Source organism: Branchiostoma belcheri, unplaced genomic scaffold, assembly GCF_001625305.1.
Source record: "Branchiostoma belcheri isolate BF01 breed outbred unplaced genomic scaffold, Haploidv18h27 scaffold22, whole genome shotgun sequence".
NCBI classification, from domain to species: Eukaryota; Metazoa; Chordata; class Leptocardii; order Amphioxiformes; family Branchiostomatidae; genus Branchiostoma; species Branchiostoma belcheri.
Genome location: NW_017803713.1, coordinates 2,137,882 through 2,158,346, shown reverse-complemented (window position 1 = coordinate 2,158,346; position 20,465 = coordinate 2,137,882). Strand labels below are relative to the sequence as shown.

The following is a 20,465-nucleotide window of genomic DNA, read 5'->3' as shown; positions in this document are numbered from 1 at the left end:
TGAGAAACTGTATGAATGTGGCTACCACATGCGATATAATAAGTGTTATGATAACATTCAAGTATATACAAAAAGAGGAATTGAATACAAGGTTCTGACCATTCAAAAATCGTCAAATTTGAAGTCAATCGGTTTCGAACTCTTGCGTTCGATCCATGGAACCAAGGCAGCGCGTTCCATTTTTCGCGGAAGTTCCCGAAAATTGTCGACGGGAAACGGTTACTTGGTGGATTTTTGGGCCGATTAAATGGAGGCCCCGATAAATCAAGCAACTTGTCTCTGGGCTAGTTTCTGTGCTGCTTCAAACGCCAAACGTATGAAATAATGATGCAAATGTGCTGATACTTGGTGGTATGTGTCAATACCATACAGATTGTCTTGTTCTAAATATTTCCTATTTTAATGCCCTGATATCGCTTAGGGCACCTTTAAATAATTGCTCTCTTCCCTGATGGAAGTTCAAACAAGAACGGGTTCACAAGTTCAGCCCCTCCCACTGCAACAGACAAGTTTGGATACAGAGAAACAACATTCCTCAGGTCTGCCTGGGGCTTTTGCCAACTCTAAATCTTTCTGGCATCACAATTATCCTGTGACTTTGACATGATTGTACTCTGAACTCACTCTGAAGTTTACTTTAAAAAGGAAGCAGCCTGGCCATGAAGTATTGCCACAAAATTCAGTCACTCTTTCTGAAGGCAATGTCTACCTTCAAAAGAAACAACAAAACTTTCCTATCCTATTCATGAAACCTATCGAAGGCCTCACCACATGTACCTTCTCCTAAATCAGAGCAGGTAATGATACATAGTCTACTAATGAGCTGCAGTAACCCTGCATCCATTAGCCCGACTTAGCCCATGTTTATATCTCCATGTGTGATTCCCATCAGTGTTGCAGTCAGGCATGTTGGTAACCATGAACTTCTCAGCCCAGTCCTGACCTCAGGATTCATGGAAAACCATTTCGTCATGCTCCTCAGCAGACTTATGGATTTCTCAGTCTGGATCAGGCTATGATAGTATGAGTTGTGGTGGTTGACGAGCTTCTTCAGGTACAACTACAAGACCACCAGCACAATGATCACAAGTACCTTTTCTTGGCAGACTGAGATGCAAAATGAGCCACCCACAGGATCAACTGATAGTACCAAGACCTGAATATCATGAATATCACCCAACAGCAGGGGGAAGCACTAAATCATAATGAAATTGTGATTAACTGTTCTATTGGTAATGGATCCGGACCAGTTTCAGTTACACCAGGAATGCTGTAGTCTCCACCTTATACACTGAACTAGGGCAGCACAGATGTAGGGAAATGGGAGGTCAGAGGTCAAGTCTCCCCTGGCAGAGTTTCAACCAAGAAATATCATGACCTCTACCAAATGAATGTTGAACTTGAAAAGTTTTTTTTTTCATCTCCAAAAACTAAAAGATTAACTTGAAAGCCACATCTGCCCAATTACTCGATAGCGGATGGTAAACCCCCTAAATGTAACAACCCCATCACAATTCTAACAATTCTACTCCTGCAGGAGTTAGCATTACGGTTGCCTAGCGATGGTTTGTTACCAACAAACCAGACAGGCTAGGCTTGGTTTGTTTTGTTTTGCTGAGGAGCCTCAGCAGCCAGGGAAGCTGATCTCTCTTGCCCTCAAGCCTCTCTGCAACTTTGTTCCCTCAGCTGGAACCTATTGGGCTGGACCCAAGCAGTTCCTCTAGAAGTGATAACTTCTAGGTCTGCCCAGAGACAAGAGCCATTGTTGACTGTACAGCTTGGTAGAGGGCCACACTAACTCAATTTGACTGATAATGTCCTCCAAGGTTCTTTTCTACAGGAAACAATAGGCGATAGACAGACTATCTTTTTAATACAAAAAATCTGCTCACTAAATCAGCAATTAGGTCACAAGATGTCTTGTCTTCTTTTGGATGACTATTGTGTGATAATATTTACCAACACAGATGAACTGACATGCTAAACACTGCATGCCTGGTTATCATCCACAAATTTAATACAGCCTAATCATAGTTATCTGTCAGCTTACCCCCACGTTGGGCTTGTTCAGGATGTGAGCCAGCTCCTCAGCATCCTGGCTTCTGGTGGTGGGCAACAGTGTCTTCACCTGTACAGGAACAAGAGGAAAACATTGTTAACCTCATACAGGAAAAATAAACCAAAGGATGGAGAACTGGTGAGTAGAAAAAGTGTATGTGCAAATAGTAAAAAAAAATTCATTACTGTGTATTTATATGAAACACTAACATAGTACTTAAGGTACCACATCACTTCAGTAAAAGACCCATTTCTTCACATTGCAGAGTCTCAACAAGTTGACGGTATACATTATATAGTGTCCTTGGTATTGCCCTTCCAAGACTCCCCCCTCCCCATGTCAGATGGCTATCACCCCATCTTATTGGAACCAGTAACCAGATATCCCACCTCCCTAATTGGATGCAAGCCTGTCTGTTTACAGTTTTATGCCATTCCATCAGAGCCTCATTTTATCACCAATCATCATTTCACTGACCAGTTTCCAACTTGTTCACGGGCAATTTCTCAAGGAAAAATCAAGGAGGGGGATTGGTCAGATGTATCCCTCAGGGTTTCCTTCAGCAGAAGTGGAGAGGTGCTGGTGGTAAGGTTGGACCCATCAGATATTCAAGTCCACATGATTTGGATACCACAGCTCCCAAGGGCACAGCAGAGGGGCAAAGGGGAGAGCCGCGACATGTGGCAGAACTATACCCCAAGTAGTTAAACTTCAAAAACAACTTCACGCTGGGCTTAAGTTTCCTCAAAATTTCTCCCAATACCTGTACAAAAGCAGCCTATCTTTAATTACCAGTTTGTCACTAGTAATTGTGCCCTTAGAAACCTTACAGATTCTTTCTGCAGGGTTCACTCCACCCTCTGGTTTTCATTTGGTGATGCCCTACTGACAGACAATCATATGTTCTTGTCAACAGAGGAATGCTGATACTTACCATGATAACATTTTTTCCAATGATAGGAGTAAACCTCCTATTTACAACTTTCTGCACCCCTCACTCATCTCTCAACTTCTCAAATTTCAGCACTACACCTCCATAAAAAAAGGACCTCTCAACATGAAGCCTTGGCAAAGAGCCCAAGCAATCTTCCAGTGAAACCACCTGGTGAGTGGGTTTCTAATAGGAAATACTCACAGATCAAGAGCACTTAGAGTTTACAAGACACAGTTCAATCTAATACATAGAGTAATACTATCATGTGAGGCATAGCTTTCAGAGGTAATGTCAACAGTAGACATGTCTCACAACTGCATGCAACATGTGAGGTAAAGTGTGGCAGCAGGTTCATGTCACAAACTGGGAAGGGCACTTCACTTTTCGATCTACAGCCTGACCTCAGCTTTCCTGTCTTTGAAGAATGTGTCTTGGGATTTCTCCCTCCTCCCTAGCCACTTTGATTCCCTCAATTAAGATATAGTCAACATTCAAAGGAAGGTTCTGTTTTGTCTCTAACCTATATTCCTCTGGTTTTGCAAGACTGTCAATGAAAGATGCAGAAATCTGGCAGTAAAACCTCCCTGTCAAGTCCTACCTCTTGTTGTGCCTCCCTGTCAACACCCACAGCTGCATCAAGCAACCATGGCTTGTCACAGATACATGGTCTTCTATCAACAACATTGGTAGAAACCTTGGATAAACTTGTCTTTTGGTTTTGCCTCCCTGACATCAGCCTTTCCTTTACAAACCAGGCTGCTATCACAGCTAAATAAATCAGGACAAGCACAACTTCCCTACCACAAGACAACAACAACCTGCCGACATACCACATATTACTTTAAGTTAAACTATCTACAACTCATCACAAAATGCAAGGCTATCATCGGACAGTTATCATCAGCACTATTTCAACAATCAGGAACAATTTACCCAAGAATCAGAAGCACTCGCTAGCTCTCTTATCTGCTCCACCAGGGCCAAATTTGGGACTACAAAATACCTTTCTTGCCACCATTCTAGTTCGCCCTTTGGTAACTTTCCTGTCTAACCCAATTCTTACCTCACATGCCTTGCCATTTGGAAGGTCCTGGTTTTTAGCATAACTGTCTATCAGCCATATGTCCTTTTGGAAAAGTGGCTCCTTGGCAGAGTACATCTCTACTGCATGCAGGAAGGTTCCTGTGCTAGTGATTAGGTGTCAGCTGAACCCTCCCAGCCGACCTCTGCAGGCTGGTGGGAGGGGAGATCATTCCATCAATCAGCCTGACCCACTTCTGGTCTGTTCCTCAGCCTAACCTGGTATGGGAGGGGGGCACTCCAGACAGATGTGTATCTGGCAGAATCTGCTGTATTAGGGGTCTTCCATGTTTGTCATTGCGGATTCTCCATTTTGACCCATTTTTACAGCCTTTACCACGTGTCAGCAGGACAACAGGTATACTTATGTCTACATGTACGCAGTCACAAATGTCAAGAATTACAAAGTTGACCTTGGGTCCTATCTTTGCATGACCCCCAGCTGTCGTTGGACAGTATTTTAATATGACAGCCATGACATGGTATGACAGCCAGTGGACATCTTCAATTTATGGAAGGGATTAAGATAATAACCAAGTTTGTCTCTATCTTCAACTTAGTGTCTGATGTCCTGTCATCAGAGACAGCCTTTAATTTTCTTCACATGCTCATGAAATAATTCTCATGTCACATAAATGAACTTCTCTCAAATTGCACCAATCCTACAGTCCATTATATTGTTCGCACTCCCAGCCAAACTATCCGACAAGAAAATTTATTTTTTGTATTCTGTGACACTTCGAACTACTGTACAATGTAAGATGCCTTGCATCAAATTCAAAAGACTCCTCTGTTCTACTTTATTATAAGTTCGGGGCATAGCATGATGTGTGTGCTTGTAATTTGCAGTTCAAAAGGAACCTGCTAGATGGCTTAACCTATATAGCAATGGCCAGGAATCTCCACATCCTTCACTGCCCAGACTAAGATGAACACATAGAAATTAAGAGGACTGATTAATTGATAGTTTTTACGTTACCCTGTTGACAAACAAACTTAAAAGCAAGAAAAGAATTCAACTTTGTAATAATTAGAAGATATCATGGAAGGGCAACCCTGAAAATAACAGTCATCACAGACAGAGACTGACAGTGCATGACAGGTGCCTTTTGTCATAAGACAGGGATATTTTTTCCCCATCCAGGTGTAACAAATCCATCCAATCAGAAAATGCAAGTTAAATATACCATTCTCATCTGAATTATAAGGGATGAACAAAAGCTCCTGCTCCTGAAAACAAAAGCAACAGATGCTTCTCCTCAGAATAGGGCAGAAGACTGGGACACATGCTCTTCCTTGCTGCTGTTTACTTCATTTGTACACAAACACCCAGTAAGGGTGTCACCTGTGTCCATCCTTCTCCACTAGACACATCAGCCTATGATAGGTCATCACTAGCCTTGTATCCAGCCTTGTTAGGGTTTGGTCTACTTCCCTATGGTCAAATACACAGGGTAGTGACTGTTGGAAAGCAGACCAAAGCTGTACAGGACTGGATACCAGGCTAGGTCATCCCTACACACCATGTTTGATGTGAATTATGAGCTTTACATTCCTTCCCAAGACAGCCTGATGAAGAATGACTGGTCTGCCATTGAAAACCCCACTGGAGTTAATAGTTTCCTTGACTTCTCTGCCGCAAATACATTACAGATATAAGCTGTTGAAAATCTTAATAACACATTTAAATTCCACCTCACCTTGATGATTAAATATATGAGACTTGGAGACTTTTCATTTGGGGGGAGGGGGAGTGAAATTGAAGGTTTGGTGATAGTCACCAGACTCCACTGTTATCAGACCAAAGTCAAGGCAAGGTCACAAACATGGAGGCCTGCTCATTCATTCAAGTACAGTACCAACATTCATTTCTCAAATGAGGAATGAAACTTCTTCAAACTCTCATTAGAAACCTCCTTGTACTCCCTGGGTATTTCTTTATTTTAGATTGATTGAGCTACATCAACAAGAACATAGCCACTCTATCATCATTTGATTATACTGAGCCAATCAGAAGATGAGTTTGTAGGTTGACCATACACTCTTATCTGTTCTGTTACAAACAAAAGTCTGCTGAGTTCAATACATTTACTCTAAATGACGCCAATTTGGATTAAATAGCTTATATAATTATCAGACCTAATACTTGACTGTGTAAAGTATTGAGCAGTGCATGTGTTTACAGAATTAATTAATGTGTGGGGATTGAACCTCTGGCCTTCTGGTACAGACACATGGTGTATGTATGTACAATATATGTATGTTGACATTTACAATGTATAGATTTTCTGACTTTCCAAACCATCACATTTCCATCCATTCTTGTCGTAAGATATTACATCTCACCCTTGTCCATTGAACACGCCTCTGTTGGTACAGGGCAGATCTCCAAAGACAGTGGAATACCAACTTAGAACAGAAAAGAAACTTCATGGTGTATGCAATGTACGTAGATGTACCCCAGGAGTAGGATGCATCAGAAGTTGCAGCTGTGGGATGTTTTTGCATCTCAACTGCAGGACATGGTACATGATGGTACATACCTCTTGAGAAACCTCGACTGCATTCGTGGCTACGGGGACCGGTGGTTCTGGCTTGTCGTAGACGTCTGACACCAGGTTGTGGATGCGAACAGCGGTCTGGAAGTCGCTGTCGTGGAACAGGTTCTTGAGGAATGCGACGTCGTCCGCCTCCCTGGAGTTGAGCTTGCCCTGGATGTGCCCCAGGGAGGAGAACAGCTCGTCCAGTTCTGTGGGAGGCAGAGGAGAAGTTGTGACCATCTTCATGTGGGACAAGATAAAGCCCAGGTGAATAAGAACAGTTAACACAATGTGTTTGCACTGACATTACCATGCATTGTCTATTGTCTATAGTCTTATCATGTTTGAGGGTTAAACCTGGAAGTTACTATGTATATTATTTGAATTCATGTACGTGTAAATACAGTCATGACTCATGTGCAAACACATGATACACATCATATACATGGAAATAGGACTGAATATTCCAACCAGCAGGTGCTGTGGTATCACACTGTGGTATGCAAGAATAAACAAAAAATGGAAAAAACGCTGTAAATACAATGGTACCTCCTAGGTAGAGATTACAAAAACATCAACACAAAAGGATTCAAGTTTTTTTCTAATGACCTACATTAGACCTAAATAACCTACAAAATATTGTTTCCCCTACCATTGTTCCAACTATGACCTTACCACCTATCTTAACTTGTCTTGAGATCCACAGTTTGTAGATTTGCCAACAGCAAAAGAAAAAGTGATGTCGTTTAAGGAAGGAAAAAACAACCAAGACCATGACATAATCCTTGCAGGTTGCAGGTAACCTTAGTTTATATACTTTCAACACCCATCTGGCCAACAGAAATATCTGGTACCACGTAACAAGTTGTGTTATCTTCTGCTAGGTTCTGGTAACCAAGCTAGCCTGGCTTGTATTTACCCAAATCGTGCCCTTTGACAACCCCAAGCTTTGGAGTCAAAAGGTTGCATCATGATGTTATGATTTAGGAGTATTTTGTAATTTAGCTACAAATTGCACACACACACAATTCCTTTTGGGTAAAACATAAACTGATAAACCAGCTATATAGTTCCAATACTTCAATTCACCTCAATTGCTCAAGCTTGCCATAGCTCATTACATGTAGTATATGTATCTTGTTTATTTGTCTAGTTGACAAACTTCTTTTACTTTTTTCTTGTGCTTATCAATAATGTGAGGTGCAGGTGCATACATCTCTGTTGTCTGTAGCTTAGACTATGTAAAAATGTCAACTGAACTTTATCTAAAAATATCTTAAGCATATTTGTCTTACCCAAGGTATATGCAGGACATTTTTCTAGAATGGACAATTCTATGACAAAAACTTGATGATGAAAATATTCAAATGGCAACATCATATGAAGGAAATTGTTGTCTATAACCCAAAAGTTGAACTGTCTTTTATTATCCTCCCTTCTGTTGACCAAACAGCCAAGAAATACTGTCTGTAAAGGATGTTTGTTGATGTTTATGTTCGTAGGTTACTGGCCAGACCATAGGAATGTTTGCCCTCACCAGTCCCTGGTAGACCCGGGACCGGTCGGCTGTATCACAGCATAAGGGGAGTGGAGGTACTGGTCACCTTCCTTCCTGGGTACCATCCTGGTTAGTTTACGGCCATTCCAACAGTCTGGTTGGTTGGTACTTTGTTGACATGTCCTCTATGGCCAAGCAAACTCAACTGTACGAATGGCACAATCCTCTGGGTGTGCCAAATCTGGGTGTGCCAAATGATGCAAATGTATTTTTAAAAATTCAGCTAATTTTAGGACAAAATGCTTTTACACATTACGGTAATGACTATGACATCCATCCTCATTTTGCATCAGAATGCATCACAGGAACCTTTTGGTCTGTGGGTTTTAGGCAATTTGTCACTGGGGAGGCAGAGTACTGTTGCAGATCATTGCACAAGTCAGTGCAAAGATGAAGCTTATTTCATCAAAGGGGTGGTCACTAAACTGCCACTGATGCTGTTAGAGTCATATCAGTGGTAGTAAAGTAGTGGAAAGTAAACTTTAGGGGGAAATACTGCAAAGTTACTCAAATGATCCTACTGGTTTTGTGGGGAGAGCACTTTGTATCAACATGAATATTTCTGGAGGACCAGGTTTCAGGATAAATTAGCTTTGTAAGATGATACAAACCATTAGGATAGAATCTCAGACTAATGTTTATGGTTATTTTAAGTACAAATGAGGGATAAATTAAAAACAAGAATACTGTGGAAATTTTAAAAGCAATACAAATGTTATACTTCTGCATTTATTTTACCTGAATCATTTCAAGTCTTCAAAAGCCTGTAAACTCTAGTTCAGCATTACTGCCTCCTGGTTCCCATCAATCGTCTAAGGGGCGTGGCAATTCCAGCAACAGTAACAACACAGCTACCTGGCTTTGTGGTGAGGCTACCTGGGTGGCACCTGGATTAAGCAGCCACAATACCTACATTTTGCATACATTTCACATTTGTGCATCTCATTTCCAGCATAAAAATTCTTGGGAAGACAAACATTGTTGTTGTTTTGACAATTCACAAGCTTGACTGAATATGAAAAGTTACAAAGGTCATTTCTACAAATGGCAGGAGACAGTACTGTATTTGAAAAGAAACTAGAAGGAAAAGTATTGAGTGCTCTCTTTAAAATATTTGATGTATACTTTTAACATGTGAGTGGGGGCAATAATGCATATACCTGTACCATATTAATACGAAATTTGTGAGCTTGAGCAAGTGCTTGATTTTCCCATTGGTTTATCAACAAGAGGGAACAATATTCATCAATTTCAAGAGAGCTCGATCTTTTCAAATCATATCTTTTCACTTACATTGTACATTCAGGTCGCCTCATAAAAAAGCACTTTCTACATGGCCTTTTATCGCTTTACCAGATGGAGCAGCTGTAACCTAAGGGATTAGGTTATAAACTGTAGGTGAGGGTAATCCTGTAATGACTTTCACAGGACCTGAACTTGGATTAAGGTCATGGATGGCAAAGGCTAGGTCTCCAGCACCTGACCCCTATTTGTCATCTCTTCCTGATTATCCCTTTCCCTGCAGCTAAAATTCTTTCCTGGACCTGGAACTTACCTATCCAGTATCCACCCACCTACATTAGTGTCATCAGAAACGATAGGTGCCTCTTTATCAGACAGGTTTAAACATATTCTTGGACCTAAATATTCAGGGCTAAGGTGAGACAAGTATTTGTCTTAAGTGTTTCCTTCAAATCCATAACTACTGACTTGTCGGTTTAGAGGCCCCATCAAAGTGTTCCTTGTATGAAGGATGTAGTCAGTTGTTGCCTTACAAACTAGGCCAGAGAAACTTTACCCAGATGCCCCGCTGTTGTAAATATTTACACTGCCAGTCTGCAATCCCCTTATAGTTCTCCTCTGAATTACGACGGATGGACATCATTATTAGTGGGATAAAATTCCAAAGTCTTTGAAGTTCCCGCAATTTCACTGGAAATGAAATATAGGAAAGGAAAGCAGGGGGTATGAACAGATGTGCCAACCTTTTAACGTTTGGTCTGAACAGAAATTTCAAACATGCCTTCTACATAAGAGGGACATACACTCGCATCTGGAAATGGTGTGGGCAACATTGCTGGCAACATTGCTTCCATACGTGGAGCATAGTTCCTATACCAACTTAACCAAGAAATGTTTTTCTATGTTAGCCAAAGGGTTTTGGGTCACAAGCGGCTGAAAGGCCAAGCCAACTGGTCAAAGGTCACTTGAATTCCCTGCCAAGTACAAAACAATGCCTGGTATACATCTTAAATCTATAATACCATCAGGACAAAAAAAAACTCAACGTCACCTTGCACTGGTAAATGAGCCATTCAAAGTCAACTATGTACTATTGAACATCTTACAATCGTACATGAACACACCCTTCATAGACGACGAAAATGAAAAGCATTTTTGCCTTTTGGCTGTTGTTTCTATTACAATGAGTTACATACTTGGGAATGAAAGCTCATTTGTGTTGGCAGGTAACGTGATCTAACTCTAAACTTCATATTGAATGCAACATATTGTAAACTTACTGAACTTTTAATCGTAAGGTCTTCTTATTCTATGATGGAAGAAGATATAGTATAAGCTAAACCAAACTAAAACTTTCCAGTCAGACTTCTCTCTGCAGTAAGATTTATGTTCCTCTGACAGGATAAGGAAGAAGGGCTATGATGGAGGAATTTCCACCCATCTGGATAGGCTAAGGGGAAATGGAGGTCATCTGGCAATTCTTCAAGGAACTCCAAGATCAGCAATCCCTGGGGCAAAAGCTCCCCCTCCCCCACCCCACACTCTTCTACAAAAGCTTGTTTTGCAGAAAAAAAAAGACATTTCAAAATTGATGGTCATCGTTTAACTTACCGACAGATTTCCTTGCTTCACTGCCTGGTTTCGGAGGCACTGATCCAGCATCATCATCCTCAAACAGCGGGTTATCCACCCCTTCCAGCTTCTTCTCCTCCAGCAGTGGTACTGGGTTCTCCTCCAGCTTCCTCATCCTGATGGAACCCTCTCTCACCAGCTGCTCTGCCTCCCGTGTTCGTCGCTCCTCCTCCTCCCTCCTCCTCCGCACCTCCTCCTGGTGCTGACGGAACCGTGCACTCCCCATCCCCGGCCCACCGCGCGGCACCGGAGAGTTACTCGCAGGGAGAGACGATGCTGCGATGGCAGCCCCTGCCAGATCCATGTTCGTGTTGTCCTGCGTCTCCTTTGGATCTGGGGGATGGATGGGGGTGGGTGGAGGCGTCTGGGGGGTGTTTATTGGGGTGCTTGCCTCTGATGAAGGGTGCGTGTATGCAGGGGGAGGGTCCTTCATCCCGCTTTGGGCGACAAAGTTCGGCGGGCAATCAACTGGCACTTCTCGAGGTACGTTATTACTGGGGACATGGTTCACCGTCACCATGGGTCCGTTCATTTGTGCGGTAGAGTCTGAGCTCATCGTGGAGTTATTGCTCGGGAGGGTTGTATCGCTACTCGACTCCTGGAACGGGTCTGTGTCCCCGTTCAAGTCTGTTTCGTCGTGGTGCAATGATGTGGGTCCGTTTGCCCTGGGCTCACCGTTACCGTTCACAATTGCACCGTTGGGCCCGTTCAGTTTCCCGTAGTCCAGCACAAGCTTCTGAGAGTCCTTCTTCACCGGACTGATGATCGGATCGTCCACAATGTCCTTTCTGTGCAAGAGTTCCACCGGGCTGCCTCCGTCGTGAAGCGTGGGATCCCCGTTCGTGAGTCCGTTTTTGGGAATGCTGGCAACGTAGACTGGGCTGTCCACAACACCGTTCATGTCCGACTTGGACTTGTCAGTCAGTTCGGGCATGTTGGTCATATCAATGGGCTTCACCCTGTTCCTCTCGGCTAGCCGCTCTAGCCGCTCTTTCGCCTGGTCCTCAACTGCAATCACATATGCCTGTTGTATGGAATTACTGGATTCTGTAAGATCTGGAAAGGAGAAAAAAAATTTTTTTAAATGGGTATTTCAAACACAAACTCCATATAGGATCTAAACATAAGCAAAAAAAAATACAGTTATACACAGTGCTTTTCGAAGCTAAAAGAAAGTAGTTTTAGTTCCCAATGTAAGAAAATGCCAAGAAACCTGAATGTCATGACAAATAGAAACTCTGTTAGATCTAAAAATGAACAGGAGCACGTAAAAATGGATCCCCAGTGTTTTTCACACATGAACTTAAAGGATAACTTTAATTCCATCCTAAGGAAAAACTAAAGGACCCTAATATCATATTTCGAATACATACTAGTATTAGACTAACAACAAAGAAATAACCTGCAAAGCTGTCACACAAAAACACTTTGACCAGCAAATAGTCTCATAAGTTAGGATTGTGGGTGGTACAGATGCCAGTTACTTATTCAAACATAACATTTGGTTTAAGTAAACTAACCTCACCACACAGTAGACACAAATGAACTATTTCCATTTGAGTTGAACTTGGACCAACACTTCAGCAGCCTTTTTCTGGGAGACCCAACACAAGGTCGTATGAAGTGTGACCAATGCTTCAAAAGAAAGGCAAACAACTCGTCCACCTGGTAATCAGTGGTGGTGACAAACATCACATGATCACACAATGTCTGATACACCTAGAAGATTCAAATTCATACTTTACCTCAATCTTTGTAAAGTAGTCAAGTAGAGACACAACAAACGAAAAGGACACAACAGGACTAGAAACGACACACTGCTACTGAGGACTTACAGAACTAAATCTTACCAATCTTACTCTGGACTTTTTTGTTTTAACAATTGCCCTACTGTGAAGAAACACCCCCAGGAACTGCTGACTGTGGTTATCACAACTGTCACGAATACAAAAGGTATGAACATAATCTGTCAGGTTGTCTACCTTTCATAACACTCTCGGTACACCACACCCGTCAAACACTATTGATTTAACTGCAGCGTTAGTCACCGAGTTATACATTAACCAAGATTCTTCAGCACAAAGCCTTCGCATACCGTCATCACCAACCACCTCCGCACATTCTTACCTCCAGTGTGCTACCTGTTCTGGGTAGTCCTTCGTAGAATTAGATTTACATTCTACGCCTAACTATAGTTACGATCCTAAACCCTGCAGACCGCCTGTACTATATCACTAGCGCAAAACGTTACATTGTTAAGTTCCAGCTAAAGTACGCCCTTGATAAAGGAAGAGGGTAGCTGATTGGCTGAGCTGGATGCCTGATTGGTTGAGCTGAATGCGTTGACCGTTTCCTGAGTTGTTATCAGTGAGTCACCCCCAGTGCTAGCGCTGTACAAGGTTTAAAGAGGGCTGGCTGCAACACAAGCTAATCGATAAACAAGTATGCAAGTATGTAAACAAGCCGGGATGCGCCAATCGGGTATTCAGCCTGGTTCTCACCATAATCAGGAGGGCCGTTATAAGTACACTATTGTGTACACGTTTGACAGCGTGGTCACATGACGCTCTGACCGGAGGAATGCCATCGCGTGCTGAATGAAGCAAACCTCACTCCACTGAGCAGGGCTAAAGAAATGGTAACAGAAACGATTTTCCCAGTTTGCAAAGACAACACCTTTTACACTTGCCCTAGAGTTTTGACTGAGTGTTTGTGGTGGCTCAGTACACTTACAAGGAGGACAATGCAAACAATTGTTGTTTACTCCCTACACATGTAGCAAAACATAGCGGACTTGCTCATTTCAGGTGGTCGCATATTCTATATGTTGAGATGGAATGCTTACATTGGGAATGCAGTAAATTATCACCAAATATCTTCCCTTTCCATCTGGAAATGTCCTTCCAGAATGGACTACCTCAAGACTATTTGCACACATTGCATAGATTTTTCTAGACATCTATGGGAGGGTGACGCAGAGTGGCTCTGACAAATGTACATCAATGCCTTTACTGTTTTTATGTCTAAAACAATGGGGTTGTTTATGGTGGATTTTTACTCCCCAAGAGTGGACTTCACTGCCCAAACTCTGCTACATAGCCTGTAAATTGTCAAATTCCAACAAAGAAAAGAGGAGAAAAGAAATGCCTGTACAGGTACATGAACAATTCCAGAACTGAAATGGTAGAATGGAATGCTACGCATCCTCACACAACAAACCTACTTTTCAAAACATGCAGCTGGCAATAAGTGCAAGGACAAATTCCAGTCAAGTGGAAGCACCATCCATGACTGGTCTATTGCTTCCCATGTAGATAGGAATAATAATGCCAACACACAACACAGCACCAATGCTGTGAAGTATTGGTGCAATGTTCTAAGGAAATTTCAAGTCAAACTCGCAAAGAAAAGGGTCACAAGCCACAAAGAGCTTCCTTACTGTCTTTGTCACAAGACCTGGAGGTACACATGTGGAAAACATTGCTAGCCCTTCAACCGAGTAATGAGCATTATCTGTTGGTAGGTCATTTACCTGAAATTTACAGCACCATCATCCCATTAACTTCAGCAGATATCCCTATCCCTGAACCTCTCTGGTAGCAATCTTACAGCTCACTGACAACCTTACTGGGACTCCAAGTCATGTAGAAGGCTATACAGTAACATAATTTCCAAATAAACATTATGAGAAATACTACTAAACAACGGTCACCTCAAAAGGCCACGGGATTGTTCTAAACAGACACACTAAGACCAGCATTTGTGCTATCTTTTTGTTTGTGTAAGCATTTTGCAGCTAGCTCACAGGCCCACCTTGTCAACAAAGGGCATTGACACCATAACGTTGCATGTGCACCATGACAGTCATGCTGAACCAGACTTGATAGCTGCTGAATAGCCACCCAGGATGCCTTCACCACCCCCTGCTCTTACTAAATGTACAAAAACAAACTCAAGTCATGCTGCTGCATGTAAAAGAAAAAAACATATCAAAGATCCATATTTACACCTGAGAGACAGTGATACCATCTCACCTTTAGGACTATAGGAGGCTGTTGTTGTTACTAACCTGTCCCCTCCCTTCCAGCCAGTACCCCTGTCCGAAACTCTGAAGATCCTGTGGCCTGAAAGCTGATATATCCCACGACCCCATTTGGGGAAAGCATTCCTAGCATAGCATGGGGCCAGGGCAGGCATTACAGACGTAGATTTATGCAGGAGGAGCCTTTCCAAAGACGAACTATTATTGGAATATTGATTGAAATGTTCCAAATGTTTTTGGCTTTTTCTGTTGTCAGTACAGGTTAAGGAATTCAGACAGGGAGAAAACAACTACAGGAAGCCCAAGGTCAGGGTCTAGTTCATGAAGGCCAGTCGAGCCAAACCCTGTCTTGTGACTAGAAATTTCTCCACAAATTTGGAATTCGGGGTCGCATAAAAGAGACAAAGATACAACATGTCTTCACGTATGTCGGCTAAATGCACGTCACGTGACATGTCAGGTGATCAAAATAAACATAAAAAACACCCTGTGTACTATGAATATGGCGCTCCTACTGAGACAGCTGTATTGTTCTCAGAAATTATTGCTACAAAGAGCAAGTTACAAGATAAAGACAAAACACTCCTGTCCTGGGTGAGTAATTTACAAAGGTATACAAAGAACGTAATTTACATAAAACCTTACAACTCGATGTACTCGGTACTCACTGCTGCAGCGATGACCAAAACTACCAAATTCTTTCCTTCCCATCAAATTGTCATCTTATGATAGCCTGCAAAAACATGGAGGACCACCTAATTACTAGTATCCCTTGATCTGATTTTACAGCTTTCCAAAGGCCAGAGTTGAATCTACCCAATACACAGACAATTCTCCAAAATCATTCGAGTGTCCAGACCTTGTACAAGCTCTCATATCGATGTGGCTCCCTACTTGCAACTGGACAAGCTGGTAAAAAAAAATCAAGTTGTGAATTGTATGAATGAATGAATGACCTGTGATGTAGCAGTCTGGCTTATGAAACACATTCAAATTTACCTACTTTGTGGCTCATTGACGATTCACCAAGCTTTTAATTAATATGATCATCTAGCCCCCCAGGGAATGGTCATGGGACTCATGCCAAGTCTAGCTGCAAGCCTGCAAATTGGGCTAATCCTTCCCAATGGGAGCAGATGAGCTCTTTAAATCCACCCTCTCTGGTAAAATCCATTCCTACATAAAACCTCTAGACTGTTCATCTGATACAAATTTGAATGTGTTTCTATCAGTCTCCATTGGGGAATCTGCATTGGAAGTGCAATTTTAAATTTAGACTTTCTACAGAAAAGATCACAAAAGTAAATAGGATAGAAATACGACAACAAGAACACAAATCACAAACTGTTGGTCCAACAATGAAAACATTCCCAACTGCCTTCCCCAAAAACATTCTTGGACCATCCCTAAATTCTGTTGATGGCATTTGTCAAGTATTGGTAATGTCAGCTGTCTCTTCCCATACATCATAGCAGGAATTCTGCAGCAACATCTGTACCACCCTAAAAATGTCAGTCTTGAAAAACAAAGCTTTAGATGAAAGATGTTGATTTTGATCCGTGTTTGACATCTGTCTGGCAATAGCCAATACTACACACTGACTGAGTTCATCAGTTACAAGGTGGTTTTAGGACAGCTTGAAGAAAGTTCATGTTCAACTTGTTCGGCACATTTTAATGACAAGCATTCTATTTTTAGGTCTAACCAAACTGATGAAAGCAATAATCTCTTTTGTTTATTTGTTTGTCTATTTATGTGGATCCATCAGTAATTCTAGCAGTTACACATTGTACAGTGTACATGTATAGTGTACAGTACTGCATTGTTGAGTTTGGTCTTCCTACATTACCAGTAAGTTCCAGTAAGTTATCAAATCTGTTGGCCAATGTTGTAGAAAACAGGTGCCCATTAGAACATGGTCCATTTAATTCCTAATCATGAAACAATAGCAAAATTAAAATGTCAGCCATTAGAATATGCTAAACCTTTGTAAGGAAACACTCAGGTTTTATTACCAGCCTGTAGTTTCTGGCTCAGTAATCAATACCTACCTACTAATTGTGATCAATACAAGCCCTGATAAATTGGACCTCACACTATAAACTTGTCCAGCTCAGTTCCCAGCCAAGCGTACCTAATGATGATGGATAAGGTCAGGGGGACCAGGTCTTCCTGGTGATTTATGTCAGGAACAACTGGAGCAAAAGGTCACAGGTTTTCATGGAGAACAAACAATAGGAAACAATTCCCTCCTTTTGATGCTACAATGAACTTCCATACACAAAATAGCTATAAGATTTGCTTTCCAAAAAGGCTGCAATCAACGATTAATATACAAAACAGACAGTTTTTGCAATTTTTGTTAACATGAGACCAATAATGTACCATTCAAACTATCTGCAAAACAGAAACCAGATTTGTCTGCTATCCTCATCATAAAAATTATTTTCCAATTCTTTCACATGCCAGATGATGCTAAATGTAGGACTTGTTTGTTTACATTTTAGAGATGTAGCTGACCAGAGATTATGGACAGGGGGTGTTGAAATCATATCTCACAGTATAAGCTCACAGTGGATCTTGTGCTAACATTCACTATTGTGTACGAATTTCACCTCTTTAAAATGAACTGCCAAAAAACCTCTGAGGAGAGAAAGCTGACATACCTCCTGTCCTTTCTACAAGTCTCTATCACAGTATCAGCCTGCAGCTGTTCCTAACAACATCTGAATAAACTGCTATCTAAACTGGGTCTCTCAGACAGTAAGTAAAGAATAAATACTGATGATACAGTGTCAGACAAAGTAACCAATAGACCTATCTTTCATCACCAATTGAGGGTTGACAAGTTCACAATTTTCTTTGCCTGCTACCAGTGGCTATCCGGTAGAAAAATACTTCTGTTATTCCAAATGTATTATACTAGTATACTAGTAAGTGAATTATTAAAAACATTTAGCCTCCTCGTAGACTGCAAGTGTCATTTATCCTGATAGATATATGAAAACTGTCATTATTCCTTCGTAACAAGGACAATATGCAAGCTTTTTCCATGTACTGCCACCAGAACTGGTTATCTCTGTACTGATATGCAGCATTAGCAACACCAGTTTCTGCTTATTCAGCACTTCTGCAGTCTTGCAGGTGTTGTTTTTATTCAAACCCACGCAAAATACCAACAAAAATCTCAATGGAGATAAGATATAGATCCTTACCAAGACTAACAATACCTACAGGAAGGAGCTTTCATCTCTTCACTGATAATAGACACTAAATAAATTCTAAACCAAGGCTGTATGGACCAGATGTGACCAAACATAACATTTAACCTTTGCCCAAGAGGTAATGAGAAATTGAATTAGAATCTAAAGATTGTATAAATAGTACACAAATGACAACACTGAATTCTCCTGCCTATTTTTTTAGTTCATATACAGTAGGTTTTCAAAGTGGATATTAAGAGTTCTACAGAAAATAAAGGATGCTATGTACAGCATTATATCTACATAGAATGACCAGGATAGTGAGTGAGAATGGCAGACGGATGCCAACAAGATACGAAGATTCAATATTGATCAAATTAGCAAAGATGCCTTCAAATACTATCTGACTATTCTGACTATAAGAAGGTATATGATGTCATGACAGTATTCTGCCTTTAAGTCTACAGCCTACATGAGTTCTTACCAGGTGGAAGTCCGTTGCGCCTCTTGACACGCAGACATATCGTTCTAGATTTTATGCACTGAAACAAAAAAAAAATACCTCATCAGTCATTCAGCATGTAGCAGACACAATTTTAACGAAAAAGCATCGTCATTTCCTTCTTTACAGGAAGAAAAAGAGAAAAGAAGGAAGATATGTATGTTCCAGGACAAAAGACATCCTGTCGAGTTAACCTTTATGGATATTTACAGACAAAACAGCAGTTAGGACTTCTTCCAGTTAAAATATGGATGTTTGCATTGTAACTAAAGATGACAAAAATAAAACATGGTCGTGAAGTTATTGTTTAATTTTCACTGTCTGTTTTTCCTAGTACAGGCCATCAAGGCTACAAATACAACTAGACACTGAGTATCCGTATTGCTTAATAACAACAGTGGAATAAACTGACATTTTAGAAATGCACTATGATCATATAGAACTTTCAGCCTCTGATTATATAGCATGTAAGAAACAAAGCTGCCTTTGAAAGGCCACCCATGGGAAAGTGAAATCCACACCATCATTGTGCAAAAAGCACCCAGTATTCCCAAATTTGTGGGATTTGTATAGACTAATGAAACTGCTCAGCGTTTCAAGGGAAAGTTTGTTCCACTGCTTTGACTTCCTACCCCGGATTAACGATGAAAGTAATTGTTTTCTGTGCCAGAGTTTAGTGGATCAAGAAAAGGGTGTAGCACTTTACCGCCTCAGGGAAAAGGGCTTACATGGTGCATGAAGGAACTATAATGCACCGGGATTGTGTGTAATATCTGTAGCCACTCTGGTGTTTCAGAGGGCCCAACCTAACATGCTACAACAGGTGACTTAGCAGGAAGGAAATCACGACTTCAGTATCAGGGGATTTGCCCAGGAGGCCAAACAGAGGATTGTAAATTGGCATTCAGTACATTCTCTTCATCTGGAAAACTAAAATTATCAATATACATGTGATTACAGTTGTTTCAAACCCCTTACCCATGTCTGGACCAATCAGAAGCGCCCTAGAAAAAACTATAACCCAACTGTAACCTAAGAAATGGCAGCAGTCTGTAGTTTTGGAGATCTCTTGTTTTACAGTATGCAAGATTTTCTTTCACCAAGAGGCAATATAACATAGTACATTTATGTTATATCTGCTACTGTTCCTTACTTGCAGGATTTTGACAGCTAAATTACAAGGATGGATATGACATTTGCAGCCTCCCACCTTACACATAACTTTTTGACCTTAGCGTGATGATCACACAGCCTAGAGGGAGTTGTAAGTCTGCCTAGATGTGAGGAAAGCCGCTAAGTTAGACTGATGGTTGTCTTGACACGAAGGGCTACAGCACAGACGCATTAGGGAGTCATCTCACGGCAATCAATAAATAATGAACCCAGACTGACACAGGTGGGCACACACGCTAATGAAATACAATTTTATCACATCCTTGGAATGATCTACCTACTAGCCTGACAGATAATTGATTACCACTTTTCTCCTGGAATTTTTGGTTCTTGTTACCAAGTCAAAGAGCCTTGTGTCAATATATATACAATGTGTGCCAAAAGCACATCTCAGTATCCACTGCTTCACTAAAAAATTCTGGAAAGCGAAGCAGACATATCAATAAGGGCCCTCCAAACAACATCCACCTGCACAGACTAAGTGTGGCACAGTCAAGTAC

General features: G+C 41.3%; 1 protein-coding gene across 16 annotated transcripts in view; it reads right to left on the bottom strand.

Annotated features, from left to right (window-relative positions):
• Nucleotides 1-20,465, bottom strand: part of LOC109470239 (MAGUK p55 subfamily member 5-like) — a 66,253-nt gene that overhangs the window by 15,821 nt on the left and 29,967 nt on the right. For 13 of the 16 annotated variants that reach the window (XM_019769084.1, XM_019769088.1, XM_019769085.1 and 10 more), the window contains 4 exons: nt 18,775-18,832; nt 11,025-12,101; nt 6,617-6,822; nt 2,051-2,128 (listed from right to left, as the gene is read on the bottom strand). In XM_019769084.1, the coding sequence (XP_019624643.1) occupies nt 2,051-2,128; nt 6,617-6,822; nt 11,025-12,101; nt 18,775-18,832 (1,419 nt within the window). Of the gene's footprint in view, nt 1-2,050; nt 2,129-6,616; nt 6,823-11,024; nt 12,102-13,172; nt 13,288-15,079; nt 15,258-18,774; nt 18,833-20,465 lie in introns of those variants that run through there. The other 3 variants (XM_019769092.1, XM_019769099.1, XM_019769097.1) reach the window with 3 other exon arrangements.